The 25,418-nt window shown below is 36.7% G+C and overlaps 1 protein-coding gene across 1 annotated transcript in view; it reads left to right on the top strand.

Moving 5' to 3' along the window:
• Window positions 1-10,646, top strand: part of PTGFR (prostaglandin F receptor) — a 41,693-nt gene extending 31,047 nt beyond the window's left edge. The window contains exon 3 of the mRNA XM_002751002.6: window positions 6,752-10,646. Within this exon, the coding sequence (XP_002751048.1) occupies window positions 6,752-7,033 (282 nt within the window). The 3' untranslated portion in view covers window positions 7,034-10,646. The remainder of the gene's footprint in view (window positions 1-6,751) is intronic.
• Window positions 10,647-25,418: the final 14,772 nt, after the last annotated feature.

Here is a 25,418-nt window from a genome sequence, read left to right on the forward strand (position 1 = left end):
TTGGATTAAAAAAATTAAAAACAAGGTCCAAAAGGACGTCTGAATATTAGTCTAAAGTAGGGGTCCCAAACTCCCAGGCCCATGCCTTTTAGGAACCGGGCCACACAGCAGGAGGTGAGTGGCAGGCAAGCAAACATTACCACTGGAGCTCTGCCTCCTGTCCGATCAGTGGCGGCATTAGATTCTCATAGGAGCACAAACCCTATTGTGAACGCATGCGAGGGATTTAGATTGCACGCTCCATTTGAGAATCTAACTAATGCCTGATGATCTGAGGTGGACCAATGTCATCCCCAAACTATCTCCACCTCCAAGAAAAAACTGTCTTCTGCTAAACTGGTCCCTGGTGACAAAAAGTGTGGGGACTGTTGGTCTAAAGGATGAGAGGAAAAAGAACTACTGAGATGAAACTCATGCCATTCATCATGGGATAGATAGGAAGAAGGAAGTTAAAGGGTACTGAGCATTGCTTTATTTCATGTATTACTATGCATCTATTAGTGAAAACATTTTTACAATTACCTTTTCATTCTAGGACAGATAGCTGTTTCTGCACATTCATTGTTTTGACAACCATCCTTCTGAAGGACACATTGCTTATGTGGTGTTTAACTCATTTGATTTTCCTACTGGTTATATCTGTTGTTATGGGCATAGGAGTTTTAGAGCAAAAATTGATTAGCAACAGTTCCTGACTTTTTAAAAAAGATGCCAGTAAAAGTATAATAATAGAAATATTAGATGAAAGAGTGCTAGAATCAGCTTGAAAGACAACTAGACATAGGCGGATGGAACTAGAACCATTAAGAATTAAAAATGAGCTCTCCTAGTGCCACGGAGGCTGTCACACAAATACTTAGTCATCATCTCCAACTATTCAAATCCTAACTGCACCACATTTTTGTTGGGTGACCTAGGGCAAGTTAATCTCTCTGTACCTCAACTTCTTCATCTTAAAGTAGAGCTAATACTGTTTCTCTCAGAGGTGTTAGAAGGCTTAAATGAGATAATAGATGTAAAGTATTAAAAACAGTGCCTGGAACATAGTAAGTACTCAGTAAATATTAGCTATTTTGTATGATCTTATTCATAAATATAACATAGCACTACTGGCCTTATTACTGGGAATGGTGTAGTGGAAGATCACAGACTTGGAAGCCAGCGACTTGGGCTGAAATTTTGCCTTTGCCTCTTACTGGCAGTGTGAACTTGAGCAAGTTAATGTGTCTGTGACTCGGCTTTCTTTTTGGCAATATCAGAAAAATAGCAACCACTTCTGGGGGTTTTAGGAGGATGAAATGGGTTCAAATATATAAAGTGTTAACATGACTTTTTCCTTCCCTTTTCTCCTTCTTTGAAGACACAGTGGGATAAAGAAATTCCATGATCCCTGCTGTGCCTAAGCCACCCCAGTGGACCTGGTCTTCTTGCACCACCCCTGTGGCTGGAGGTGTGAGATACTGAGAGGTATATTTGATGGCCAGCAGTAGGTGGGTCAAAGCTTCTTTAAAGTTGAATCGAACTAATTGATTAGTCACCGAGTTTGATTTAACAAGATTGAACTAATAACCTATTATGCAGAGGATGTAGGGATGGCAGAGTTTCTTTAACCAAGAGAAAGTCCCCTAAGAAGAGATGTCTCTCTTGTAACACTTTGAATCCCACCCCATCCATCTCAGCTCCTAAACCCTTCTGGGATCTGGTCCAGGTAGGAGCCTCTGCATCCCTGCCTCCTTCTCTTCACCTGGCCCAGTGATCTTTAATTATGGCCCTTCCTTAAGAACAGCAAAGCCTTCTGGGGAGATGTAAGGTTTATCACCATAGCAATTTAGAAAGTTAAAACTCACTTTAACTTTACTAGGATTTCTTATCTTAAGTAAATAGAAACTTTTGGACAGACTAGAAGTTAAAGGTCTCAGACAGTCTGAGGAATTCCTTGAAACAAAAGTTCACATAAGTTTTCTTTCCTTGTATTTCTTTTTTTTTAAAATCTTAAATCTAACTTGACTCTTTGGATCTGAATTGGCCTGGCCTGCTTTCTGTCTAAATCTCCTAACTCCTGCACTTGAAACTACCTGTTTCTTCCCCAACTCCACTGTAGGAGTCTCTTCCTAATTATGTTATACAAAGTAGAGGAGTAGGATTCAAGGAAGTTAAAGAAATAGTTCCTACCCTCCAGACACAAGGGACTATTACACATATGCTGACATTATCTCATTTCAATACATTCTACTTATGATACTGATATTATGTTTATCAATGTTAAAGGAGTGGTGTCGCCCATAATGGCTATATGGAATGAGAGATGACTCAGCTAGAGAGAGATCAAGAAAGCCTTCCTGCACAAGATGGAACAGGAAGGATAGCAGGATTTAGACAGGTAATTTTTAGTGAGGGACGGGCTGGGGAAATGACATGTTTTTGGCATTTGTAAAATATTTTATAATTAGAATAAACAAAATGAAATAAAAGAAACAATACAGACTGGAAAACCACTTAGGAGCCTATAATACAATGTTTGCTTTTAAAACGATATGACACTCAACGAGAAAGGGCAGAAAAACAAGGTGTGGATTGAGAGGCAACATGAAAGTGGATCAAATAACTTATACATAGGTGCTGTCTCAGACGTGGCATCTGAGGCTCCAGAATTGGAAGTTAATGCCATCGAGTAAATTCATATATATATATTTTGAGACAGACTCTCACTGTGTTACCCAGGCTGGAGTACAGTCGTGTGATCTCAGCTCACTGAAACTTCTCCCTCCCGGGTTCAAGAGATTCTTGTGCCTCAGCCTCTTGAGTAGCTGGGACTACAGGCGTATGCCACCACACCTGGCTAGTAAATTCATTAATATCGAGTCATGAATATGTCACTGTAACTCTGCGTATGTATGTATAAATATTTATAAATCCATATTTTCTTTTTTTATAATAAATCCATATTTTCTAAGCATTTGAATAATTTGAAAAATAAGCAGGGAAAAGTGAAGGTTGTCTTACTTTACATATTCACTGAGTAAAATTATTAAGTAAGAGGATAATTTCTCATAATGTACTATGAACTAGGATCAGTTCACAAGGGAATATCCAAGGGAGAAAGTAGCTAATGTAGTCCTGGAGGCACAGATAGTAGTTTGTCCAAATCGCAGGAAATGATGCTCCATTGAGCTTTGTAGTTATCAGACAATTTATAGAGTTAGTTTATTTCTGTCCAGTGTATTTTCTTAAAGAAAGATTGAGAAACTAGAGTATAAAAGGTAGGCGTTTGCAACCCATTTATATGTGAAAGGTTGACATCTGATAAATGGACTGATTATCCCATGATGTTCTAGAAAACAAAATTAGGATATGTTGAGTAAATTTTAGCTCCTGAAAATTTTAGCTCCTGTAAATTTTAGCTCCCGAAAACATTCAACAAATCATTCAACTCAAATGGAAAAGATTCTCTCCTGAGTAGTGCTGAGTCTTTCTTCTCACATACTTAACGACATCCCTAAGTAATTTCTGCTTTGTATAGAAGATTGGACTAGATGACATTTTCCTGTTCCCTGTAAGATTTGTGATTCTGTCTTCTCATGAGAGGTGATGTGCATAATAAACGGAGCCCATTTTGTTTCACTCTGTTCTCAGAATCCCTCCAGTTACATTTCTGTTTTACTCACATTAACTTGGGTCTTGGTGGTAGTGCTGTCTAGCACAATGCCTGGATACAGTAGACACTCAAAACTACTTGCTGCTAGATTGATTTACTTTTATGAATACGCAGAGGAACAGAAGCACAATTATCGAATCTACCATTGCTTTCAACAGTAAACAGCCAGAGTCCTGACTCTGGCCAACAGATGTACAGAAATGAGAAGAGATGATGGGAGAACATCCAGCATAAAACCTTAGCAAACATGGGCTCTGTTATCTATGAGTAAAGTAGCCTGAAAGATTTATTAACTCTGGTTACCTTAATAGTTGATAGAATTGTTTTAGGTGGCCCAAATGAATGGGAGATTCATTGTATGACCTCTCTATTTTGTTCTTTGCAACGTGGCAATGAACATAATCTCTCCTTCCTCTATGCTTCTTTGATCTTATTAGTTCTCTTATGTTAGTGTCCAGTGTTTTACAGTTATCAGGTGAATTCATTTTTTTCATAGAATATTCAAATACTTTGTCCTGTCTACTTCTCAGAGTTCTAATCATTAACAATTACATACAACTGTAATATGCCAAGGTTCACAGGAAGAGATTTTAGAAAATAACCTATATTCCTTTAGCTCTATTTACTGGATAGCTCTTAGAAACTGTACGAAAAAGACTGTGTGTATGATAAGACTGTGTACATAGGTGTCTGGAATAAAAGTGAAGGTGGGCTAGACAGAGAACAATGTTCTCAAGGCTTGTCAGGAGACTGCTGCCAGACACCAGAGAAAATGGCTTCTGACTGCTTTTGTCGAACCAGCTGGCAGACATCCTTGTTCTGACCCCAGCTCCCACACGTCTCTTGCCAGCCTTACAGGGGCTTTAGCTTTCCAGGCAATTCTGTGGTAAATTCATTGCTGCCCTACTCACATCCATATAGATGTACCTAAATAATCCACATTCATTTTGATTCTTTAGTAAAATAGTGTATTTCCACAAATTTCTTAGAAAGACACATAATTTATAAAAGTAATGCATGATCTATCTGAAAACTTAGTGAATTGGAGACAAAGAAAATGAGGAAATAAAAAGTCTCTGTAGTTCTGCTGTCTAGAGTTAACCAGTGAAAACAATGACATAAACTCCAGGCTTTTTTCTATGCACAAAATTACACATTTGGGTTTTTAAAAAAATGGAACCACATAATCAATACAGTTTGGCAACTTGCTTTTTAAAAAGTTAACAATGAATCACAAACATTAAAGTTTGCATATATCTCAATTATGTAAAATTAACAAAGTTTATCTTTTGTTGGACACTTACATGGTCCTGAATTGTTATTATAATGAATGTACTTCTTATTAATAATATACTAATGATAAGTGTATTTCTTTTACAGAAATACTCTCCCTACATCTTTATTGGTAGCTAAATGATTAGTGTTTCTCCAAAGCCAGGCTATGGAGTAACCTTCCAAGGCTGGGGTTGGGGGTTAAAGGTGGGGATAGAGAGTAACGATGAGTACTTGGGCGGTGCCCTAGTGTTCTAGAGAGAAGCCTGGGTGCTGGGCTTCCTTAGAAGAGGACTCAATGCCTTTCCACATCTGGTGACCACACTGCTGTTTGTAGAGGAGAGAGGAGAATCAGAGAAGCAATGCACCACGTAACTCAAAACAAAAGGAGTTATACAAACAAAAGCTCAGAAGGGCATGGTGCATCTGGGGAAGATGAGGCCTTCACAGTGGTTGTATCATAGGGGTTTGCAGGGGAGATGAGATTATAGAAGTAGACTTCAGAAGCATCATCAAGGAGCTAGCTGAGGAGTTTGTACTTCGTTGTGTAGACAATGAAGGTTTTGATAAAGAACATGTATTCTTAACCGTTGGTATCATCAGGCCAAATTAAGATGTTTCTTTCTAGTAATGGGTCTTGATTTTCTTTTTATTTGTGTTTTGGGCTTTGTTACATCATCTTTTAATGGTGGCACAATGGTCCAAGCCTCACTTTTCAGTTTTACCTTTTATTTATTTGTATATCCAAGATGTTTTCAAAGCCGTTCCACAATTGTTTGTTTGGAAGTCAAAGCTGGGATCAGTGATTTGCTTAGTTCTAACATGTAGCTGGGACAATTTATAGAACTGATTCCAAGAAATGATCTATTCAAAATCATGGTGGTCAGGAAATGGACACATGAAACCACAAAATACATTGCTACTGTTAAGTCAGAATGGTAGTTTACAGAGGAACGCCTTTCCTCAAAGTCCTTAGAAAATTCCGCTGCATACTTTTTGGAATGTTTTAGCCAAGTTAAGGCTAGGGTTAAGAGATGTAGAAAAGGGAGTTCAAAATTAAGGAGAGTGGTATCCTTGTAGTTACGAAGCAGAAAATCTAAAAGTAACATTTGTCACATACCATTTTCAAATTAGTATCAGGTGCTCTAAATTCATTTCTCAAAACTATTTGTTAGCTTATGTATAATTTATTTGTTTAAAAATACTTCTCTGAAATAAATTTGTGTTGGCTTTGCATTTACTGTTCTCAGAAGTGTGAGAAGATCAATTACTGATACCAATATTTGTTCTCCCTTACGCGATTCTCTTTATGCATAGTTGACTTACTATAGAAGTTATCATTTTTATAGTTCTAATGTCAGTTTGAATTCAAATGTCTACATCAGTGCTTCTGCTATCATTCATTTCTTTCTGTCAGTATTTTGCACAATAGCATCACTTTGTGGAAAGTGAAATGAATGTCATCTAGCCTAGCTAGTTAATTTTTAAAAATTATAGAATTCTTTGGGAGGCTGAGGCGGGTGGATCATGAGGTCAAGAGATCGAGACCATCCTGGTCAACATGGTGAAACCCCGTCTCTACTAAAACTACAAAAAAGTTAGCTGGGCGTGGTGGCACGCGCCTGTAATCCCAGCTACTCGGGAGGCTGAGGCAGGAGAATTACCTGAACCCAGGAGGTGGAGGTAGCAGTGAGCCGAGATTGCGCCATTGCACTCCAGCCTGGATAACAAGAGCGAAACTCCGTCTCAAAAAAAAAAAAAAAAAAATTATAGAATTGAAAAAAAGCCTGTATCAACTAATTACCCTGTTTTCTTCTTTTCTAGGTGACAATGGCCAACATCGGAATAAATGGAAATCATTCTCTGGAAACCTGTGAAACAACGCTTTTTGCTCTCCGCATGGCAACATGGAATCAAATCTTAGATCCTTGGGTATACATTCTTCTACGGAAGGCTGTCCTTAAGAATCTCTACAAGCTTGCCAGTCGCTGCTGTGGGGTGCATGTCATCAGCTTACACATTTGGGAGCTTAGCTCCATTAAAAATTCCTTAAAGGTTGCTGCTATTTCTGAGTCACCAATTACAGAGAAATCAGTAAGCATCTAGTTTAATAGGACAGTAAGTCAGTGTACGGCTAGAACAAAATTAAGAAATGTTTGGCAATATTTCAGCTAGTTAAATACCCGCAGCCTAACTGAAAAATTCAGAACTCATGATACAGTTTGAAGATACTTTTGCCAGATTCAGGTTTTGAAATTTGTCAAATAAACAGTACAATTGCACATTTTTCACTGTTTTTTGCCAATGGGAGGTAGACACAATGAAATGCTGCCATGGGAAAGCAATTTGAGCTTATCTGTCTAATTTATGCTTTGAGTGAACCATCTGTTGAGGTCTAATGCCTTTACTTGGCCTGTTTGCCAGAGAACATCTTAATGCAGCTGCACAATGAAATGGTTCTTTTGAGATTACCGCTCATAGCTATTCCTTATATACTAGGCCTCATTTTTTGATCTGGCCTATTTTGCCTCTATTATGTATCCTCAGTTAATACATGCATAGACACCTGGAATTCATGATGGTTTATTATAACAACCTCTGCATATTCCAGTCCTGGCTGACAGGTTGTCTGACCTTGCAATCCTGTCTAGAAGGGGCTCATTCTTGTCATATTTGCCAAGTATGACTGCTTACATTTATTACTGTGAAGGTAGATTGTTGGAAGTGTTTTTCTTGATGTCATAGATAGAAATTTTCAAATAATCATTTTTTTCCTCTAAAAATGTTAGTGCATGCTTGCCCAATAAATAATTTTTAGAGAAACCAAGGCTCTATCTCAGCACATAGATGGGTAACTTGCATAACAGCAGTTTGAAAAGTCTATCATGTACAGTACAAACAGAAGCTCTTTGCCAATGATAGGTGCAAAGAACATTGGCAAAAGGTGCTTTACCTTGAGCCATTATTTGTGTCAGAGAACAAAAGAAACATAATCAATATATAATATTTAAAGACTATCTGCAGCTAGTGTGTTTCTTCTTTACACATGTATATACACAGAGGCTGAGGCAGGAGAATTGTTTGAATCTAGGAGGCAGAGGTTGCAGTGAGCTGAGATTGTACCACTGCACTCCTGCTTGGGTGACAGAGTGAGACTCTTTTTATCAAAAGAAAATTCTGTTGATAGCAGGTTGATTAAATTTGTAAGACAGCATATTCCAAAGCCTGTGCTACTAGTACCAAGAGGGGGAGATTGTTTGAGACTTTTTCTTGCTTGTTTGTATAATTCAACCAAAAGAATTTCAATACTCTTTCAAATTGTCCTAAGTCTATCAGAAATTAGGGTAGGTAGTCCTGCTTTATAATAGGGAAATTCATTTCTGTATGAGTTCTTTGCTTTAATTAACTTGGATCCATTTAAAAGTTATTCCTCCCTGTTAGGCTGATTTCAGATTCTCTAGGAAATCTGTGTAATTCAATGAGACTTAAATTATTACACTCATAAATATCTGCTTTTGATTGGTCATTTACATTGGAAGTCATTGTTAACTTTTAGTGAGTTTTGGTAAATTCCCATCAGTAAATTAAAAGGAATTAGGCAAACAGCCTCACTGAAGATCTAAAGGCAGTATTTTTTCAGTAAGTTTAAAGAAGAGAAACACAAACATATTGGCACATGATATTCTTAAGGCTAGTAAATAATTAATAAAACAAATTTAGGTTATTCTCATTTATAGAGCATATAGTAGATGTTCGACAAATACTTTCCAGGTTGAATTACAGACAAGAGTTCCTTGGTCTGTAAATTCTGTAAAAATAAACACAGGGTCTTAAAGTTCTGTTCAGTTTTAATTTAAACTGATGGTTATGGTTATTGTGGTATATATGAGTGGATGTATGTATATACATGTGTGAATATGTGTGTGATATATATTTCTATTGCACATATGCTTTAAAAAAGCTGTTGCAATTAGTGAGTGTTATTACATTACATAAATGCTCTCATTTGTTTCAAGAAATCTTAAAGCTCAGAAGACCTTTCAGATGGTTTATTTGCTTTCAGAGGAGATATTTATTTCATACAATTATATAATAGTATTGATGTCATGTGAACAGAGATGTAAGGAATCATTTTCTATCCTTCCTCATCATGCTAGGTCCCATGCTTCAGTGAATCTTTCCGTGTATTTGGACTGGGGAGAGTCATGGAGAGGAAACTCTCATTCAGGGGCTCCAGGCCCCTTCTCCTTGAGGCTTCTAAATAAATGGCAGAATTCTTGTTCTATTGCCATGATGTCACCCTGGCCATGTTCACTGCCTTGAAAAGATCTTGCAACATGACCATGTGTGAGAATGTATGAGTGTGCAAGGCTCTGAGGAGTGAGAGAGGAATGTGTGTATCCTAGGAGGATTATCTATGTTATCTGAGCATAGGTTTGGGCAGCCAAATTGGTCTTAAAAATGATGTTAAACCCAAGATGTAGACATCAAAAATTGAAAAGAAAAAAAGCATGTGTGTTTTCATTGTTTTAAGTTTTTCTTCTGAGGAAAAGAAAATTAAATTAAAAATGCAACACTGTGCATATCTGACTTCAGACTTTTATTTCTGTTATTAGATGTGTTGCATGTAGCTTTGCAATTTACTGTATGATGAATAATAGACTGGGACATCTACCAATAACTTTCATACAAATGTTCAAAATAGAAGTATATTTGTTCAGGTTTCTGGAAGGAAATAAATAGTAAAATAAATAGTACAAATAGTTTCAATAAATTTACCAATTTGAGTGTTTTTGGTTCTATTTCAAAACTCATAACTAATCTTCAGAGTAACTGAATTTCCCCTTGAACTGGGTAAGGCATTATCCAAACAACTTTACATACTATTTAAACATGATTTCTGGGTAATTTTATTACTCTGGGCAAATAACGTAAACATGTCAGGATTTTTACAAGTCCTAGCGATTTTTTTTTTTAAAGATGAGATCAAAGCCAAAACATCACACATAGGTTTTTCTGACTATGAATACAAAGACAGAGAATGCTAATTCACAGTTAGCTCCGGGTACATCTAGATATCTGAACTTTTACTGATGGATTCAAGTAGGGTGATAGAAATGTGCCCTTAATTTTTTTTTCTAGAGGCAGAAAGTTGCTTCTAATTATATACATAGCTCAAGTGAAAAATACCTGAAAGATGATACGCACATGCATAGATATATTTGTGTTATGTGATAAATGGTCTTGTTTGCACACTTCTGGACTTGAGAAGTCTGCATTTGTTTTGCACCTACTCTGAGTTTAGAACACAAATAAGAGGCCTTGTTAAATACACAGTGAACTTTTTTGTGAAACTGTTGCTAGCTTCACCTGTATGCCATTATTGCTCCAAATTAAATAACTGTTTAGGGTCAGAATATAAACGCTGGAATATACCTTTTATTACTGCTTAATCTAGGAGTCAAAGGTTTTACCACCTGGTAAATAATGTTGGACTTCAACTTGTTACTGACACATTTTAATAGTAGATGAAATCCGTTTTTCTTTGTTATGTGAATAAATGTACATTGTGCTCTTCAGACTTGTTGGATTGTATAGAGATTAAATAGTGATATGTATATTTTGCTGTTTGCTTTGCATTGCAACTCATGTAATTTCAGTGCTTTGACTAGCTTAAAACTTCAAACAAGTAATTTTACAATAAAGTTGGACTAATGTTTATCAAGAGTGATTATTTTAGGAGGGCCATATAATACTTGATACTCTCGAACCTAAACTCCCATTATTTATTTATTTTTTTATTTTACTTTAGGTTCTGGGATACATGTGCAGGTCATGCAGGGTTGTTGCATAGGTGAATACATAACCAGGTGGTTTGCTGCCTCTACTCCCCCTTCATTTATATCTGGCATTTCTCCCCATGTTATCCCTCCCCACCCTCTCCCCCCAAGCTGTCCTTCCCCTAGCCCCCCACCACGACCCCCAGTGTGTGATGCTCTTCTCCCTGAGTCCAGGTGTTCTCATTGTTCAACACCCACCTATGAGTGAGAACATGCGGTGTTTGGTTTTCTGTTCTTGTGTCAGTTTTCTGAGAATGATGGTTTCCAGGTTCATCCAAGTCCCTACAAAGGACATTAACTCATCATTTTTTATGGCTACATAGTATTCCATCGTGCATATGTGCCACATTTTCTTTGTCCAGTCTATCATTGATGGGCATTTGGGTTGGTTCCAGGTCTTTGCTATTGTACACAGGGCTTCAATGAACATATGTGTGCATGTGTCTTTATAATAGAATGATTTATAGTCCTTTGGGTATATACTCAATAATGGGATTGCTGGGTCCAATGGAATTTCTATTTCTAGATCCTTGAGAAATCACCACACTGTCTTCCACAATGGTTGAACTAATTTACACTCCCACCAGCAGTGTAAAAGTATTCCTATTTCTCTACATCCTCTCCAGCATCTGTTGTCTCTAGATTTTTTTAATGATTGCCATTCTAAGTGGCATGAGATGATACCTCAATGTGGTTTTTATTTGCATTTCTCTAATGACCAGTGATGATGAACATTTTTTCATATGTTTGTTGGCCTCACAGATGTCTTCTTTTGTAAAGTGTCTGTTCATGTTCTTTGCCCACTTTTGAATGGGTTTGTTTGCCTTTTTCTTGTATATCTGTTTTAGTCCTTTGTAGATTCTGGATATTAGCCCTTTGTCAGATGGTAAACTGCAAAAATTTGTTCCCATTCTGTTGGTTGTCAGTTTACTCGAATTATTGTTTCTTTTGCTGTACAGAAGCTCTGAAGTTTAATTAGATCCCATTTGTCTATCTTGGCTTTTGTTGTCATTGTTTTTGGTGTTTTAGTCATGAAGTCCTTGCCTATGCCTACCTCCTGGATGGTTTTGCCTAGGTTTTCTTCTAGAGTTTTTATGGTGTTAAGTTTTATGTTTAAATCTTTAATACATCTGGAGTTAATTTTAGTATAAGGTGATGGGAAGGGGTCCAGTTTCTGCTTTCTGCACATTGCTAACTCCCTTTTTACCTGCTACTAGTTGGGAAGAATTTCAACTTGTTTTCCATTATTACCTTTTGCTATCCCACCCTGCTCATTCTTCTGTGACATCCCCTCTTTTTTTACCTGTGTCTCCACTTACCTAGGCAAATCATAATTTAGATAGAAATCTGATTATTGGCTGGGTGTTGTGGTTCATGCATCTAATCCCAGCACTTTTGGAGGTTGAGGCAGGTGGATCACAAAGTCAAGAAACTGAGACCATCCTGACCAACATGGTGAAACCCCATCTCTACTGAAAATATAAACATTAGCTGGGCATGGTTGCATGCAACTGTAGTCTCATCTATTCGGGAGGCTGAGGCAGGAGAATTGCTTGAACCTGGAAAGTGGAGGTTGCAGTGAGTTGAGATCATGCCACTGCACTCCAGCCTGGGGACAGAGTGAGACTCCATCTCAAAAAAAAAAAAAAAAAAAAAAGAAAAGAAAAAAAAGAAATCTGATTATTTCTAAAACCTCCTGGTCTAGGTATGTCATTCAGAAAAGGCTACATATGTTTGTGATAGCTAACAACCTCAAAATTACAGCACCATGAACTCCACAAAGGTTTGTATCTCACCTACAGCTCCTGCCCACTTCGAAGGGGAGCTCTGTTGCTATAATCACTCAGAGAATCAGGTGACAAAACAGCCACCATTATATGTGGCTGTTCCTCATGCTACAGGGAGAAAAAAACAGAGCATGGTGAATTACACAGAGCCTGTTAGAACTTCTATCTGGAGGCAAAACACATTCGCGAACACTTCTCCAGCTAACATAAATAATGTGGCTTTACTAACTTCCAAGGGGGCAGTTAAGTGCAATACTATGATATGTTAAGAAGAAAACTGAAACTAATTTGTAGACAACACTAATGATTGCCACTTTAGGTAAAAAAAAAATTTCATTCTTGTCTTCCTAATAGCATTTAAACAGGAACAATTTTTAAAAAGTTGTTTTTAAAATTTAGGAATATCATGGCATAAGACATTTAGGACTCACTCTTTGTAAGTACTAACAAGCATGGTCTTATAATCTGTAAAGATAAGATAGGATAAATGCCACATATGCTGTTTATAACTAAAAGAAATTTTAGATCATTAAAAGTAGTATATCATTGAAAGAGGGAAATCTTTGTTCTTAAAAATCAGGCAATTGAAACATTTCTCTACAATACCAAGCATTGTTGCAGTATTATCTGAAATTGTTGTTTTTCTAATAAATGAGAATGACTAAAGTATTTTGCCTTTGCACTTTTAATTTCTTTATAATAGCATGTATTTACCATGGGATAAAGGCAATTCACTGAGTTCTATCAAATTATTGGAAAACTTGAAGTATAATTGCACTGGAACAAGATAAAACTGTACATTTCTTTTCTTTTGCTTTCTCCAAGTGGGAACAGTGCCTTCATTTTGAACTCAAACATGGCAGTACGTGAAGTAAGTCAGAAGCTTGGTAAAATTAAATCCTAGCAATCTTGAGATGTAGGTTCATATAAACCAAATGTTCTGTTCTAAGCTCCAACAGAAAGTTATTGCACAGAATTTTTGGCAGAGCTGTTTTTCTGCCTTGCATAAATGTCAACTTAAAGCAATATGATGAAGATATGACATGTGATTATGAGAAAGTAGTTTAAGGTTTTTATGCTGTCAGTCTCATATTTGCTAAAGTATATTTTCAGTAAACAATCTAGAGAGTTTATGAGAAAATCATAAATATTTCACTTTATATTTATCTTATAATAAAGAAGAGGCAGGATTATTGAAATATGAAGGAAGTATATCTTAAATTTGAAATGCACTTTAAATTTTAACAAGGATCTAAACTCAGTCTTAGTGTTTTATATTTAACTTTATTTGAATTATTTTTAATGCCTGATTTGTAAAACCCCAAATTAACAAAATGATTGTGTTGTTGTAGTGCTAACTTCTATATTAAACGAGGCAATCTTGTACTTGATTATAGTTATTTAATTTTAGTTTTAGAAAGTGATACAGTTCCACACGGCTAGGGAGCCTCGCAATCATGGAGGAAGGCAAGGAGGAACAAATCATGTCTTACTTGGATGGCAGCAGGCAAAGAGAGCTTGTGCAGGGAAACTGTCATTTTTAAAACCATCAGATCTGGTGAGACTCATTCACTATCATGAGAACAGCACAGGAAAGACCTGCTCCCATAATTCAATTGCTTCCCACCCAGTTCCTCCCAGAACACATGGGAACTGTGGGAGTTACAATTCAAGATGAGATTTGGATGGGGACACAGCCAAACCATAATATGAATGTATCATAATTTAAATAACAGTTTTCCTATGGATGGAGAATTGTTTTTGTTTCCAGTTATTCCTTCTTTCTTTTTCTTTTTCTTTTTTTTTTTTTTGAGATGGAGTCTTGCTCTGTCACCCAGGCTGGAGTGCAATGGCATGATCTTGCCTCACTGCAACCCCTGTCTCCCAGGTTTAAGTGATTCTCCTGCCTTAGCTTCCCAAGTAGCTAAGATTACAGGTGCCCACCACCATGCCCTCTATTTTTTTTTCTGTATTTTTAGTAGAGACAGAGTTTCACCATGTTGGCCAAGCTGATCTCAAATTCCTGACCTCAGGTGATCTGTCTGCCTCCCAAAGTGCTGGGATTGCAGATGTGAGCCACTGTGCCTGGCTACCTCTTTCAAATAATGCCATTTCAATATATATGTTCTTATATTTCTATCTTTGCAATTTGCAGAATCACCAGATTAGATATGCTCATTTTCAATGTTGATATGTACTGGCAAAATATGTATTGTGTAGTCCCATTCTCTTCTAAGAGAAAATATTTGATTCTTGATATCATCCATGGTGTATTTTAACAATCGATTTTTACCAGTTTAATTGGGTAAAATTAAGTCATATTGAAACCATACTTTATATTACTTGTGTTTTCCATTGCTAATGAAGTTGAGCATCTTTTCATACAATGGTTAGTCATTTACACCACTTCTGTGAATTTCCTGTGCTTGACTTTGTTCCATTTTTAATATATATATTTTTTTACTTGCAGGAGGACTGTGTATATTAAGGACATTAACCTTTTATTTTTTATATATGATATGGTTTGGCTGTGTCCCCACCCAAATCTCATCTTGAATTCCTACATGTTGTGGGAGGGACCCAGAGGGAGGTGACTGAATCATGGGGCAGGTCTTTCCCATGCTGTTCTCATGGTAGTGAACAAGTCTCAGGAGATCTGATGGTTTTAAAAATGAGAGTTTCCCTGCATAAGCTCTCTTTGTCTGCTGCCATCCACATAGGATGTAATTTGCTCCTCCTTGCCTTCCATCATGATTGTGAGGCCTCCCCAGCCATGTGGAACTGTAATTCCAATAAGCCTCTTTCTTTTGTAGATTGCTCAGTCTTAGGTATGTCTCTATCAGCAGTGTGAAAACGAACTAATACAGTATATGTTACAATTTCTTTTTCCAGGATGCTATTTTATTCTGCAGTGAGGGTGTTCTTTTTTTTCCTTATAAGAGTTTTAAAAATTTTTACAAAGCTTTAAGGGAGACTTTTATTTTGTAGATTCTTTGATTTATTTCTTGTTTATAAAACATTTATCTCTTCAAAGATTATGAATGTATCCCCTTTGTCATTTTCCACAAGTAGAGTTTTGTTTTATCTTTAGATTTTCTAGATTTTATGGATTTGATTTTTTTGTGTCTCATGTGAGGTAGAAATTTTGTTTTCTCCTAAATGCATAGCCAATAGACATCTCAATCGTTTTTAAGTTACATTCTTGAAATCTTACTTTAGGTAGTGTATTAGTCCATTCTCACATTGCTATAAAGAACTACTGGAGACTAGGCAATTTATAAAGAAAAGAGGTTTTATTGGCTCACAGTTTCAGAGGCTATGTGGAAGGCATGGCTAGGGAGGCCTCAGGAAACTTACATTCATGGTGAAACTGAAGCAGGCATGCCCTATGTTGCTGGTGCAGGAGGAAGAAAAAGAAGTGGGATGTGCTACACACTTTTAAACAACCAGAGTTCATGAGAACAGCAAGGAGGAAATCTGCCCCAAGGCCCAATCACCTCTCATCAAGCTCCTCCTCCAACATTGGGGATTAAATTCAACATAAGATTTGGGTGGGGACACGAATCCAAACCATATGAAGTAAGTTTCCGTTAGTCTTTTTGAAATACTGAATTTATCTCATCTGGCCTCTGTTATTTACTCATTCTGGGAAACACTACTAAGACCATAAAATAATAAAAATACTACTACTCTTAGTATTCAATATTGAACTTAAGACCTATCACAGGTTTTTCTAGTAAATAATGTAATTTTATGTGATATAATTTTCCCTTTTTGCCAGATGTCTGCTGTGACCAACAGCATTGAGTTTCCACATGGCTAAATGGGGTAGTTAGGAGCTGTATTGGGTTGCCAGGGATGCCATAACAAAGTATGCTGACTGGGTGGATTAGAACAACAGAAATTTATTTCCTTACAATTCTGGAGGCTAGAAACCAAAGTGTGGGCAGGGTTGGTTCCTTTGGAGGTCTGTCTCTTTGTCTTGCATATGATTACCTTCTCCTCATGACTTTATATGGTCTTTCTTCTGTGTGTGTGTCTATGTCTCGATTTCCTCTTCTTACAAGGACACCAGTCACTCAATTAGGGTCCAGTCTAGTGACTTTGTTTACCCTTAAGTATCTCTATAAAGATCCTACTTCCAAAAACAGTGATTTTGGAGGATTTGGGATTAGAACTTCAACATATAAATTTTGGCTGAACACAATTCAGTCTGTAACAAAAGTATAGTTAATGATGTTGAGATAAAGCTATGCTATCTGGTCCACACAGGTATTAAGCCTGTTAACTTGGGTTGATTGGCCCTACAGATAATCATATTGTTCTCAAACATTAGCATGCATCCTTTTCATATGGAGTATTTACTAAATCATATGGTTGGGTCCCCACATCAGTGACTTAATTCAGTTGGTCTAGGGTGAGGTCAGATAATTTACATTTCTAACAAGGCCCAAGGCAATGCTAATCTTAGGAACAGACATTGAGAGCCACTGGCCAAATCACCTAGGCTAAGCAGCAACATGGCATATAGCTATATAAGCAGCTTTATATATGAACTATATAAAAAACTATTAAGCTTTTTTTTTTTTTTGAGACAGGGTCTCACTCTGTTGCCCAGGCTGGAGTACAGTGGCACAATCGTGGCTCACTGCAACCTCAACTTCCAGGGCTCAAGCCATTTCCCATCTCAACATCTTGAGCAACTGGGACTACAGGTACATACCACCAGGCCTAGCTAATTTTTTAAAAAGTTATTTTTTATTTTTTGTAGAAACAGGATCTCACTGTATTGCCTAAGATGGTTTCCTGGGCTCAAGACATCCTCCCACCTTGGCCTCCCCAAATGCTGGGATTATAGGTATGAGCTACCTTGTCTAGCTGCGTGAAGCTTTTTGACAATGCAAAGTTGCTCCACTATTTTAGTAATTGCAGTTTCACTAGTTTCCCAAATTGTATTTTTTGCCTCAACACAAAACCATTTAGAACTGAAAAATGTAAAAGCTGTGCAGAAAAGGGCCAGAAGAATGTGAGAAGATATTGATTGACAGTAAAAAATGTACATTAAAAAAAAACAGACATAAGTGAATCAAGGGTTTGCTGGTCTAAAATCTCTTATTGGTTTCAAAAGGATTTTTGTCATTCTATAGACAGGCAAAATTCCCATAGTCATCTCTGGGAATATTGCTTATGTTTTATTATTCTAACCAAAGCTTTTCTTCTTTTTAAAGAAAAAGTCCCATGTCATTTGGATTAATTTTACATTTTCATTCTTACAGTTTCAATGTTTATAATAATCTTTGATCCTTATATTTTCCACTCTTGTTTGAGCCCAGTTGGTCTTAAAATAATTTCCTACTCTAGTAAAATAAATTTTTAATAAGTTGTTGGCTCTCTAGGGGTGTACTGAGTATTTATTTTCCAAATAAAATATAATGCTAATCCTTTTCTTCTGGGACAAGTAAATTATTATAATGGATTTTCCTCAAAATAATTAGAATGACAGTTGAGAAAAAGTGAATCAAAACCAAATAAAAATACTTGAATACAAAACACCATTCTAAAGACATTAAAAAAGAGTCTTTTATGCAATTCCAAATAAATGGTGTTTCAAAGGTAAGAAAAAAACAGAAAAGCTTACTACAGAAGTAAAATCCAGGCTATGCTTTTTCAAGACATAGTTCCATCCAGGAAAATTTCTCTCCTTCCTGTGAAGAATATACCATTGTCTACTATGAGGTTTACAAAGAATATAAAATATAAACACAGATTAAAATGTTTAAAGTACTTACTTTAAATGTTATTGTTCTGAAATCTCCATGCCAAGTGTCCTAATTCATAGAACTTGAACTATTCAAAGAGTTGAAAATGGCAATACTATACAGTTTTTTGAAGATTGTGATATTTGTCATCCTTTATGATTTGGGTATTATAAGATTAGTGATTTCTTCACAGAGCTACTCAAGAGAAAATATAAAACAGAGAGCTAAAAAGTGTCCTGAGAATTAAAGAAGCTAAGATTAGAAGCATTACATATTTACTTTCCAAATTGTGGTTAGGCAGGGATTAAAATTGTGCTTTAGTGATGCTTTCAGTGATTTCTTAGGAAATAACGGCAATTTTCCATGATGTAGAATTCTCTAGAAAATCTAGCTGTGGCTCCTGAGGCTCTTACCCTTTTTCTGACTTGTGACACACTTCTTCAAGCCCTTATTAATCACACTGATCAGAAACTTGTGAAACTCAGAAAAGGTTTTACAAGAACCCCATGTGCAAATGCCCAGAGGTGCGAAGGAGCTTAGAATTATGTGGTGGTGTGCTTCTGGGCTGTAATATAGTCCAACTGTAGAATCAACTGGCTTTTGCCTCCCGTGTTCCCTAATTATGTTGTTAGCTCATCTTCTATGGCTGTGAAGGTAGATTGCTAGTCCTATACTGATTTAAGCTGATTTATGGCTTATGTCCAACTAAATTATAAATATATTTTGAATCAGCTGAACCTTACCAGAACACTGTACTATGGATTGTAATCAATTCAGAATTAAGACAGCAATTCATTCTGGCCTAGTGAGGCAACATCAACCACCTAGCCTGTGGGCTGGCAGTGGTGTTACTCACTTGTAAATGTGTTTAGGAACTTTCTAGATTTCTGATTTGTGGAGGAGGACAAGTACGGGAAAACATAAGGGGAAGGCTTTTTAATGTCTGTAGTCTCAGAAGAAGAACCTACAGATTTCAAGAACAGAAGATGATCTGTCATCATATTACAACATTGCCTTTGGAAATAATTTAACAGTCATAAGTATTACCAGTAATTCTTTACAAGATTATAACCAACACCTGAAATTCGACTTTCAATTGTAATTCTGGGTAAATTTTGCAAGTAGGTAAGGGTGTCCTTATCAAACTTTAAAATATTAACACCATCTGAAAAAAAAAGCCTGTGGTTAGACCTCTGCTGGCCTAATGACACATTTTTACTTATAGATACAATCCCTTTACTCTAATAATTAAGAGATGGTAGATGATTATTGAGTCCCAACATGTGAGCTTATAACTTTGCTTCATTGCATTGGGCACTGCAGGCAAAGTATCATCAAACTTTAATTGATGTATAGCTGTCCAGGTGTTCTTTTTTCCTACCTTTTCATTCCTGTAAAGGTTACCACTGAGTTTTGAATTTCCTCCTAAAACATAATTATGACTGTTTCACTTACCTGCTTTTGAATTGTTTTTATTCTTCATTGTCTACAGAATAAGATCCAAACTACTTAGCATGATAATCAAAGATCTTCATTATCTTTTCTTTAGTGGATTATTTCTGGAGAATCTAATTAGTCTATGAATCATTCTCCCCTCTCTGAGATTTCTGAGTCTTTTTCTATCATAATCAGAAGTGTTTACCAATAATGATGTTTATACTCTGTGACTGTCTGGATTTGACCATGCTTACATCTCTTCATTAGCCATAAAAATAAGATTCTCTTGCCTGGAATTTTTAGATTTGTAACCTTCGTAGTTATTTAATCTGATCCTTACTGTGGTATTATTATATCACTGTATTATGTCATTTTCAATAAACAAAAACACTATAGCTTGAAGAAGTTATTTGCTAAAATCCCAGAGAGAGAATTAAAACATCAGCCTCTTAAGATCCAGGCTACACTGCTGCCATGAAAAAAATTTAAAATTTGGGGGTATAATTAAAGAGCCTAATTCATAGGGTTGGACTCTGGTACCATTATAAAGAATACCATTTGTCTAACGTTATTTAAAAGTTACTGTGAACTCCTAGCCAGAGCAATCAGGCAAGAGAAAGAAAAGGCATCCAAATAGGAAAAGAAGTCAAACTATCTTCACAGATAATATGATTTTATACCTACAAAACCCTAACGACTCTACCAAAAGGCTTCAAGAACTGATAAATGAATTCGGTAAAGCTTTAGTATACAGTGTAAAAAAAAATCAGTGTAAAAAACCCCTAGCATTTCTGTACACCAATAATGTTTAAGCTGAGAGCCAAATTGAGAACACAATCCCATTAAGAATAGCCACAAACACAAAATAAATTGCCTAGGAATACATCTAACTGAGGAGGTGAAATATCTCTACCAGAAGAACTATAAAACATGCTAAAAGAAATCAAAGACGACACAAAGGAATGAAAAAAAATTCTATGCTCATGGATTGGACAAATCAATATCATTAAAATGGCTCCAACTGCCCCCAAAATGTATAGATTCAACACTATCCCTATAAAGCTACCTATGTCTTTCTTCATAGAAATAGAAAAATACTATTTGAAAATTTATATGGAACCAGAGAAGAGTCCAAATAGCCAAGCAATCCTAAGCAAAATGAAGATAGCCACAGGCACCACACCATTTGTCTTCAAATTATGTTGTAAGGGTAAAGAAATAAAAACAGGATTGTACTGATTAAAAAAAGAGAGAGGGAGAGAGAGAGAGACACACACATAGACCAGTGGAACAAAATAGAAACTCAAGAAATAAAGCTGCACACCTATCGCCATCTGATGTTTAACAGTCAACAAAAATAAGCAATGTAAAAAGGGGTCCCTATTCAATAAATGTTGAAGGGTTAGCTGGCTACCCATAAGCCGAAGATCGAACCTGCATCCTTATCTTTCACCACATGCAAAAATTAACTCAAGATATATTAAAGATTTAAATATAAGACTTCAAACTACATCCTAGAAGAAAACCTAGGAAATGCCATTCTGGATATCCACAATGGAAAAGAATTTCTGACTAAATCCTCTAAAGCGATTACAGCAAAAACAAAAATTGACAAGTAGAAGCTAATTAAACTAAAGTGCTTCTGCAAAGCAAAAGAGATTATCAACACAGTAAACAGACAACCTAGGGAATGAGAGAAGATATTTGCAAACTATGCACCCAGCAAAGGTCTAATATCCAAAGTCTACAAGGAACTTAAACAAGTCAACAAACAAGAACCAAACAAACCCATTAATAATGAGCAAAGAACACAAACAAACAATTCTCTAAAGAAAACATACAGCAGCCAACAAACATGAAAAAATTCTGCACATCACTAATCATCAGAGAAATGCAAATCAAAACCACAATGAGATATCATTGAACAGTAGTCAGAATAGGTATTACTAAAAAGTCAAAAAAACAACAGAAAGCGGCGAGGCTGAAGAGAAAATAAATGCTTATGTTACCTGATGGAAGGTCTTGTCTGTGAGTTGTCCAGGTTCTTGGTGCATTAAACAAAGAGTTGAACAAAATGCACAAACAAAGCAACAAAATAATGAAGCAATGAAAGAAGAAGCAACAAAAGTGCAGATTTATTGAAACGAAAGTAAAGAGTGGGAGCAGGCTTAAGCAGATGGCTCAAGAGCTTCAATTACAATGTTCTTTAGGGTTTTTACTAAGCTAAAAGAATTTGGTAACACTTCTAGGTGCCCTTTAGAGGCCTCCAATTGGTTACATCCTATGAAAGGTTGGCCTGTGACCAATCAGAGGCTAAGTAGAGACTTGGCCTGTGGTCAATCAGAGGCTGAAGTGGAAACTTCTGTCTTGTTATACAGGCGCATCCTGTATGCTGCCTAATCTTGCCTAGAACTAGCTGCACCTGCTTTTGCTTCTGACTTAACCCTTAGTTATCCTAATTCTCTGTTCTACCTCACTTATACACTGTTGGTGGGAATGTAAATTTGTTCAGCCCCTGTGGAAAGCAGTTTGGAGATTTTTGAAAGAACTTAAAACAGAACTACCATTCAATCCCAATACTGGGTATACATCCAAAAGAAAACAAATAATTCTACCAAAAGACACATGTACTCACATGTTCATTGCAGCACTATTCACAATAGCAAAGACATGGAATCAATGTAGGTGCCCATCAACAGTGGATTGGATCAAGAAAATGTGGTACATATACACCACAGAATACTATACAACCATAAAAATAATAAAATGATGTCCTTTGCAGCAACATGGTTGCACCTAGAGCCCATTATCCTAAGTAAATTGACACAGAAACAGAAAACCAAATACCAAATGTTATCACTTATAAGTGGGAGCTAATCATTTGGTACACGTGGACATAAAAATAGCAGCAATAGAAACTGAAGACTATTAGAAGGTAGAGGGAGGGGTACAAGGACTGAAAACGCAACTGTTAGGTGCTGTGCATAGTGCCTGGGTGATGGGATCATTTGTATCCTAAACCTCAGCCTCATACAATATACCTATGTAAAAAAAAAAAAAAAAAAAACTGGACACATAGCCCCTAAATCTAAAATAAAAGTTTTTAAAAATAAAGAAATGTGTATTTTATCATTAGTATACTACCCCAAATACTAATTAAATTTTTTGTCTCTCCAGAAATATGTCTAGCCACTTTAACTTTGCCTTTTAAACATATTAAATAAAAAATCAAGGGAAATGAAAATATAAAATATATTTATTTTCAGTTCACTATTAGGTTTAAGAAATTTTTGAGCAATAAAGCCACTTGACATTATTGATGCAAGTGTACTTCCATACCAATTTCAAGAGGCAACTTGAAAAAAAGATATACATATACGTGTATGTAAAAGGAAGAGGGTTGGAAATATATTTTTAAAAGTACGCTCTATCCCAGATATTGCACAAGGTGTAATTTCTTAATCCTCAAAAAAAACAAAACAAAACAAAACAGAAAACCCCCTGAGACAAGTATTCTTATCAGTATTTTACAATGAAACTGAAGTATAGAAAAGTATCTGGTACATTTCTAAAAAGCTTTGTACTTTAAAATTTTTCCCAAGACAGCAGATAAGAGGCTTTTCATGGCCAGGTGGTGGCTCAGCCCTGTAATCCCAGTACTTTGGGAGGCTGAGGTGGGTGGATTACCAGGTCAGGAGACAGAGATCATCCTGGCTAACACAGAGAAACCTCTTCTCTACTAAAAATACAAAAAATTAGCTGGGGGTGGTGGCACGTGCCCATAGTCCCAAATACTTGGGAGACTGAGGCAGAAGAATTTTTTAATTTTAATTTTAATTTTTTTTTATTGCATTTTAGGTTTTGGGGTACATGTGCAGAGCATGCAACACAGTTGCATAGGTACACACATGGCAGTGTGTTTTGTTTGCTTTCTCCCCTTCACCCACATTTGGCATTTCTCCCCAGGCTATCCCTCCCCACCTCCCCCTCCCACTGGCCCTCCCCTTTTCCCCACAATAGACCCCAGTGTTTAGTACTCCCCTCTCTGTGTCCATGTGTTCTCATTTTTCATCACCCACCTATGAGTGAGAATATGCGGTGTTTCATTTTCTGTTCTTGTGTCAGTTTGCTGAGAATGATGTTCTCCAGATTCAGCCATGTCCTTACAAACGACACTAACTCATCATTTCTGATTGCTGCATAATATTCCATGGTGTATATGTGCCACATTTTCCCAATCCAGTCTATCATCATTGGGCATTTGGGTTGATTCCAGGTCTTTGCTATTGTAAACAGTGCTGCAATGAACATTCGTGTGCATGTGTCCTTATAGTAGAACGATTTATAGTCCTTTGGATATATACCCAGTAATGGGATTGCTGGGTCAAATGGAATTTCTATTTCTAAGGCCTTGAGGAATCGCCACACTGTCTTCCACAATGGTTGAACTAATTTACACTCCCACCAGCAGTGTAGAAGTGTTCCTTTTTCTCCACATCCTCTCCAGCATCTGTTGTCTCCAGATTTTTTAATGATCGCCATTCTAACTGGCTTGAGATGGTATCTTAATGTGGTTTTGATTTGCATCTCTCTGATGACCAGTGACAATGAGCATTTTTTTCATATGATTGTTGGCCTCATATATGTCTTCTTTTGTAAAGTGTCTGTTCATATCCTTTGCCCACTTTTGAATGGGCTTGTTTGTCTTTTTCCTGTAAATCCGTTTGAGTTCTTTGTAAATTCTGGATATCAGCCCTTTGTCAGATGGGTAAACTGCAAACATTTTTCCCCATTCTGTTGGTTGCCGATTCACACTAGAGACTGTTTCTTTTGCTGTGCAGAAGCTGTGGAGTTTGATTAGGTCCCATTTGTCTATTTTGGTTTTTGTTGCCAATGCTTTTGGTGTTTTGTTCATGAAGTCCTTGCCTACTCCTATGTCCTGGATGGTTTTGCCTAGATTTCCTTCTAGGGTTTTTATGGTGCCAGGTCTTATGTTTAAGTCTTTAATCCATCTGGAGTTAATTTTGGTGTAAGGTGTCAGGAAGGGGTCCAGTTTCTGCTTTCTGCACATGGCTAGCCAGTTTTCCCAGGACCATTTGTTGAACAGGGAATCCTTTCCCCATTGCTTGTTTTTTTCGGGTTTATCAAAGATTGTATGGTTGTAGCTATGTTGTGTTGCCTCTTATGCCTCTGTTCTGTTCCATTGGTCTATATCTCTGTTTTGGTACCAGTACCATGCTGTTTTGATTACTGTGGCCTTGTAGTATAGTTTGAAATCCGGTAGTGTGATGCCCCCCACTGTGTTCTTTTTGCTTAGAATTGACTTGGCTATGCGGGCTCTCTTTTGGTTCCATATGAAGTTCATGGTGGTTTTTTCCAGTTCTGTGAAGAAAGTCAATGGTAGCTTGATGGGTATAGCATTGATTCTGTAAATTCCTTTGGGTAGTATAGCCATTTTTATGATATTAATTCTTCCTAACCATGAACATGGAATGTTTCTCCATCTGTTTGTGTCCTCTCTTATTTCGTTGAGCAATGGTTTGTAGTTTTCCCTGAAGAGGTCCCTTACGTTCCTTGTGAGTTGTATTCCAAGGTATTTTATTCTTTTTGTAGCAATTGTGAATGGCAGTTCGTTCTTGATTTGGCTCTCTTTAAGTCTGTTATTGGT

This window comes from Callithrix jacchus, chromosome 7 (assembly GCF_049354715.1).
Source record: "Callithrix jacchus isolate 240 chromosome 7, calJac240_pri, whole genome shotgun sequence".
Taxonomy (NCBI): domain Eukaryota; kingdom Metazoa; phylum Chordata; class Mammalia; order Primates; family Cebidae; genus Callithrix; species Callithrix jacchus.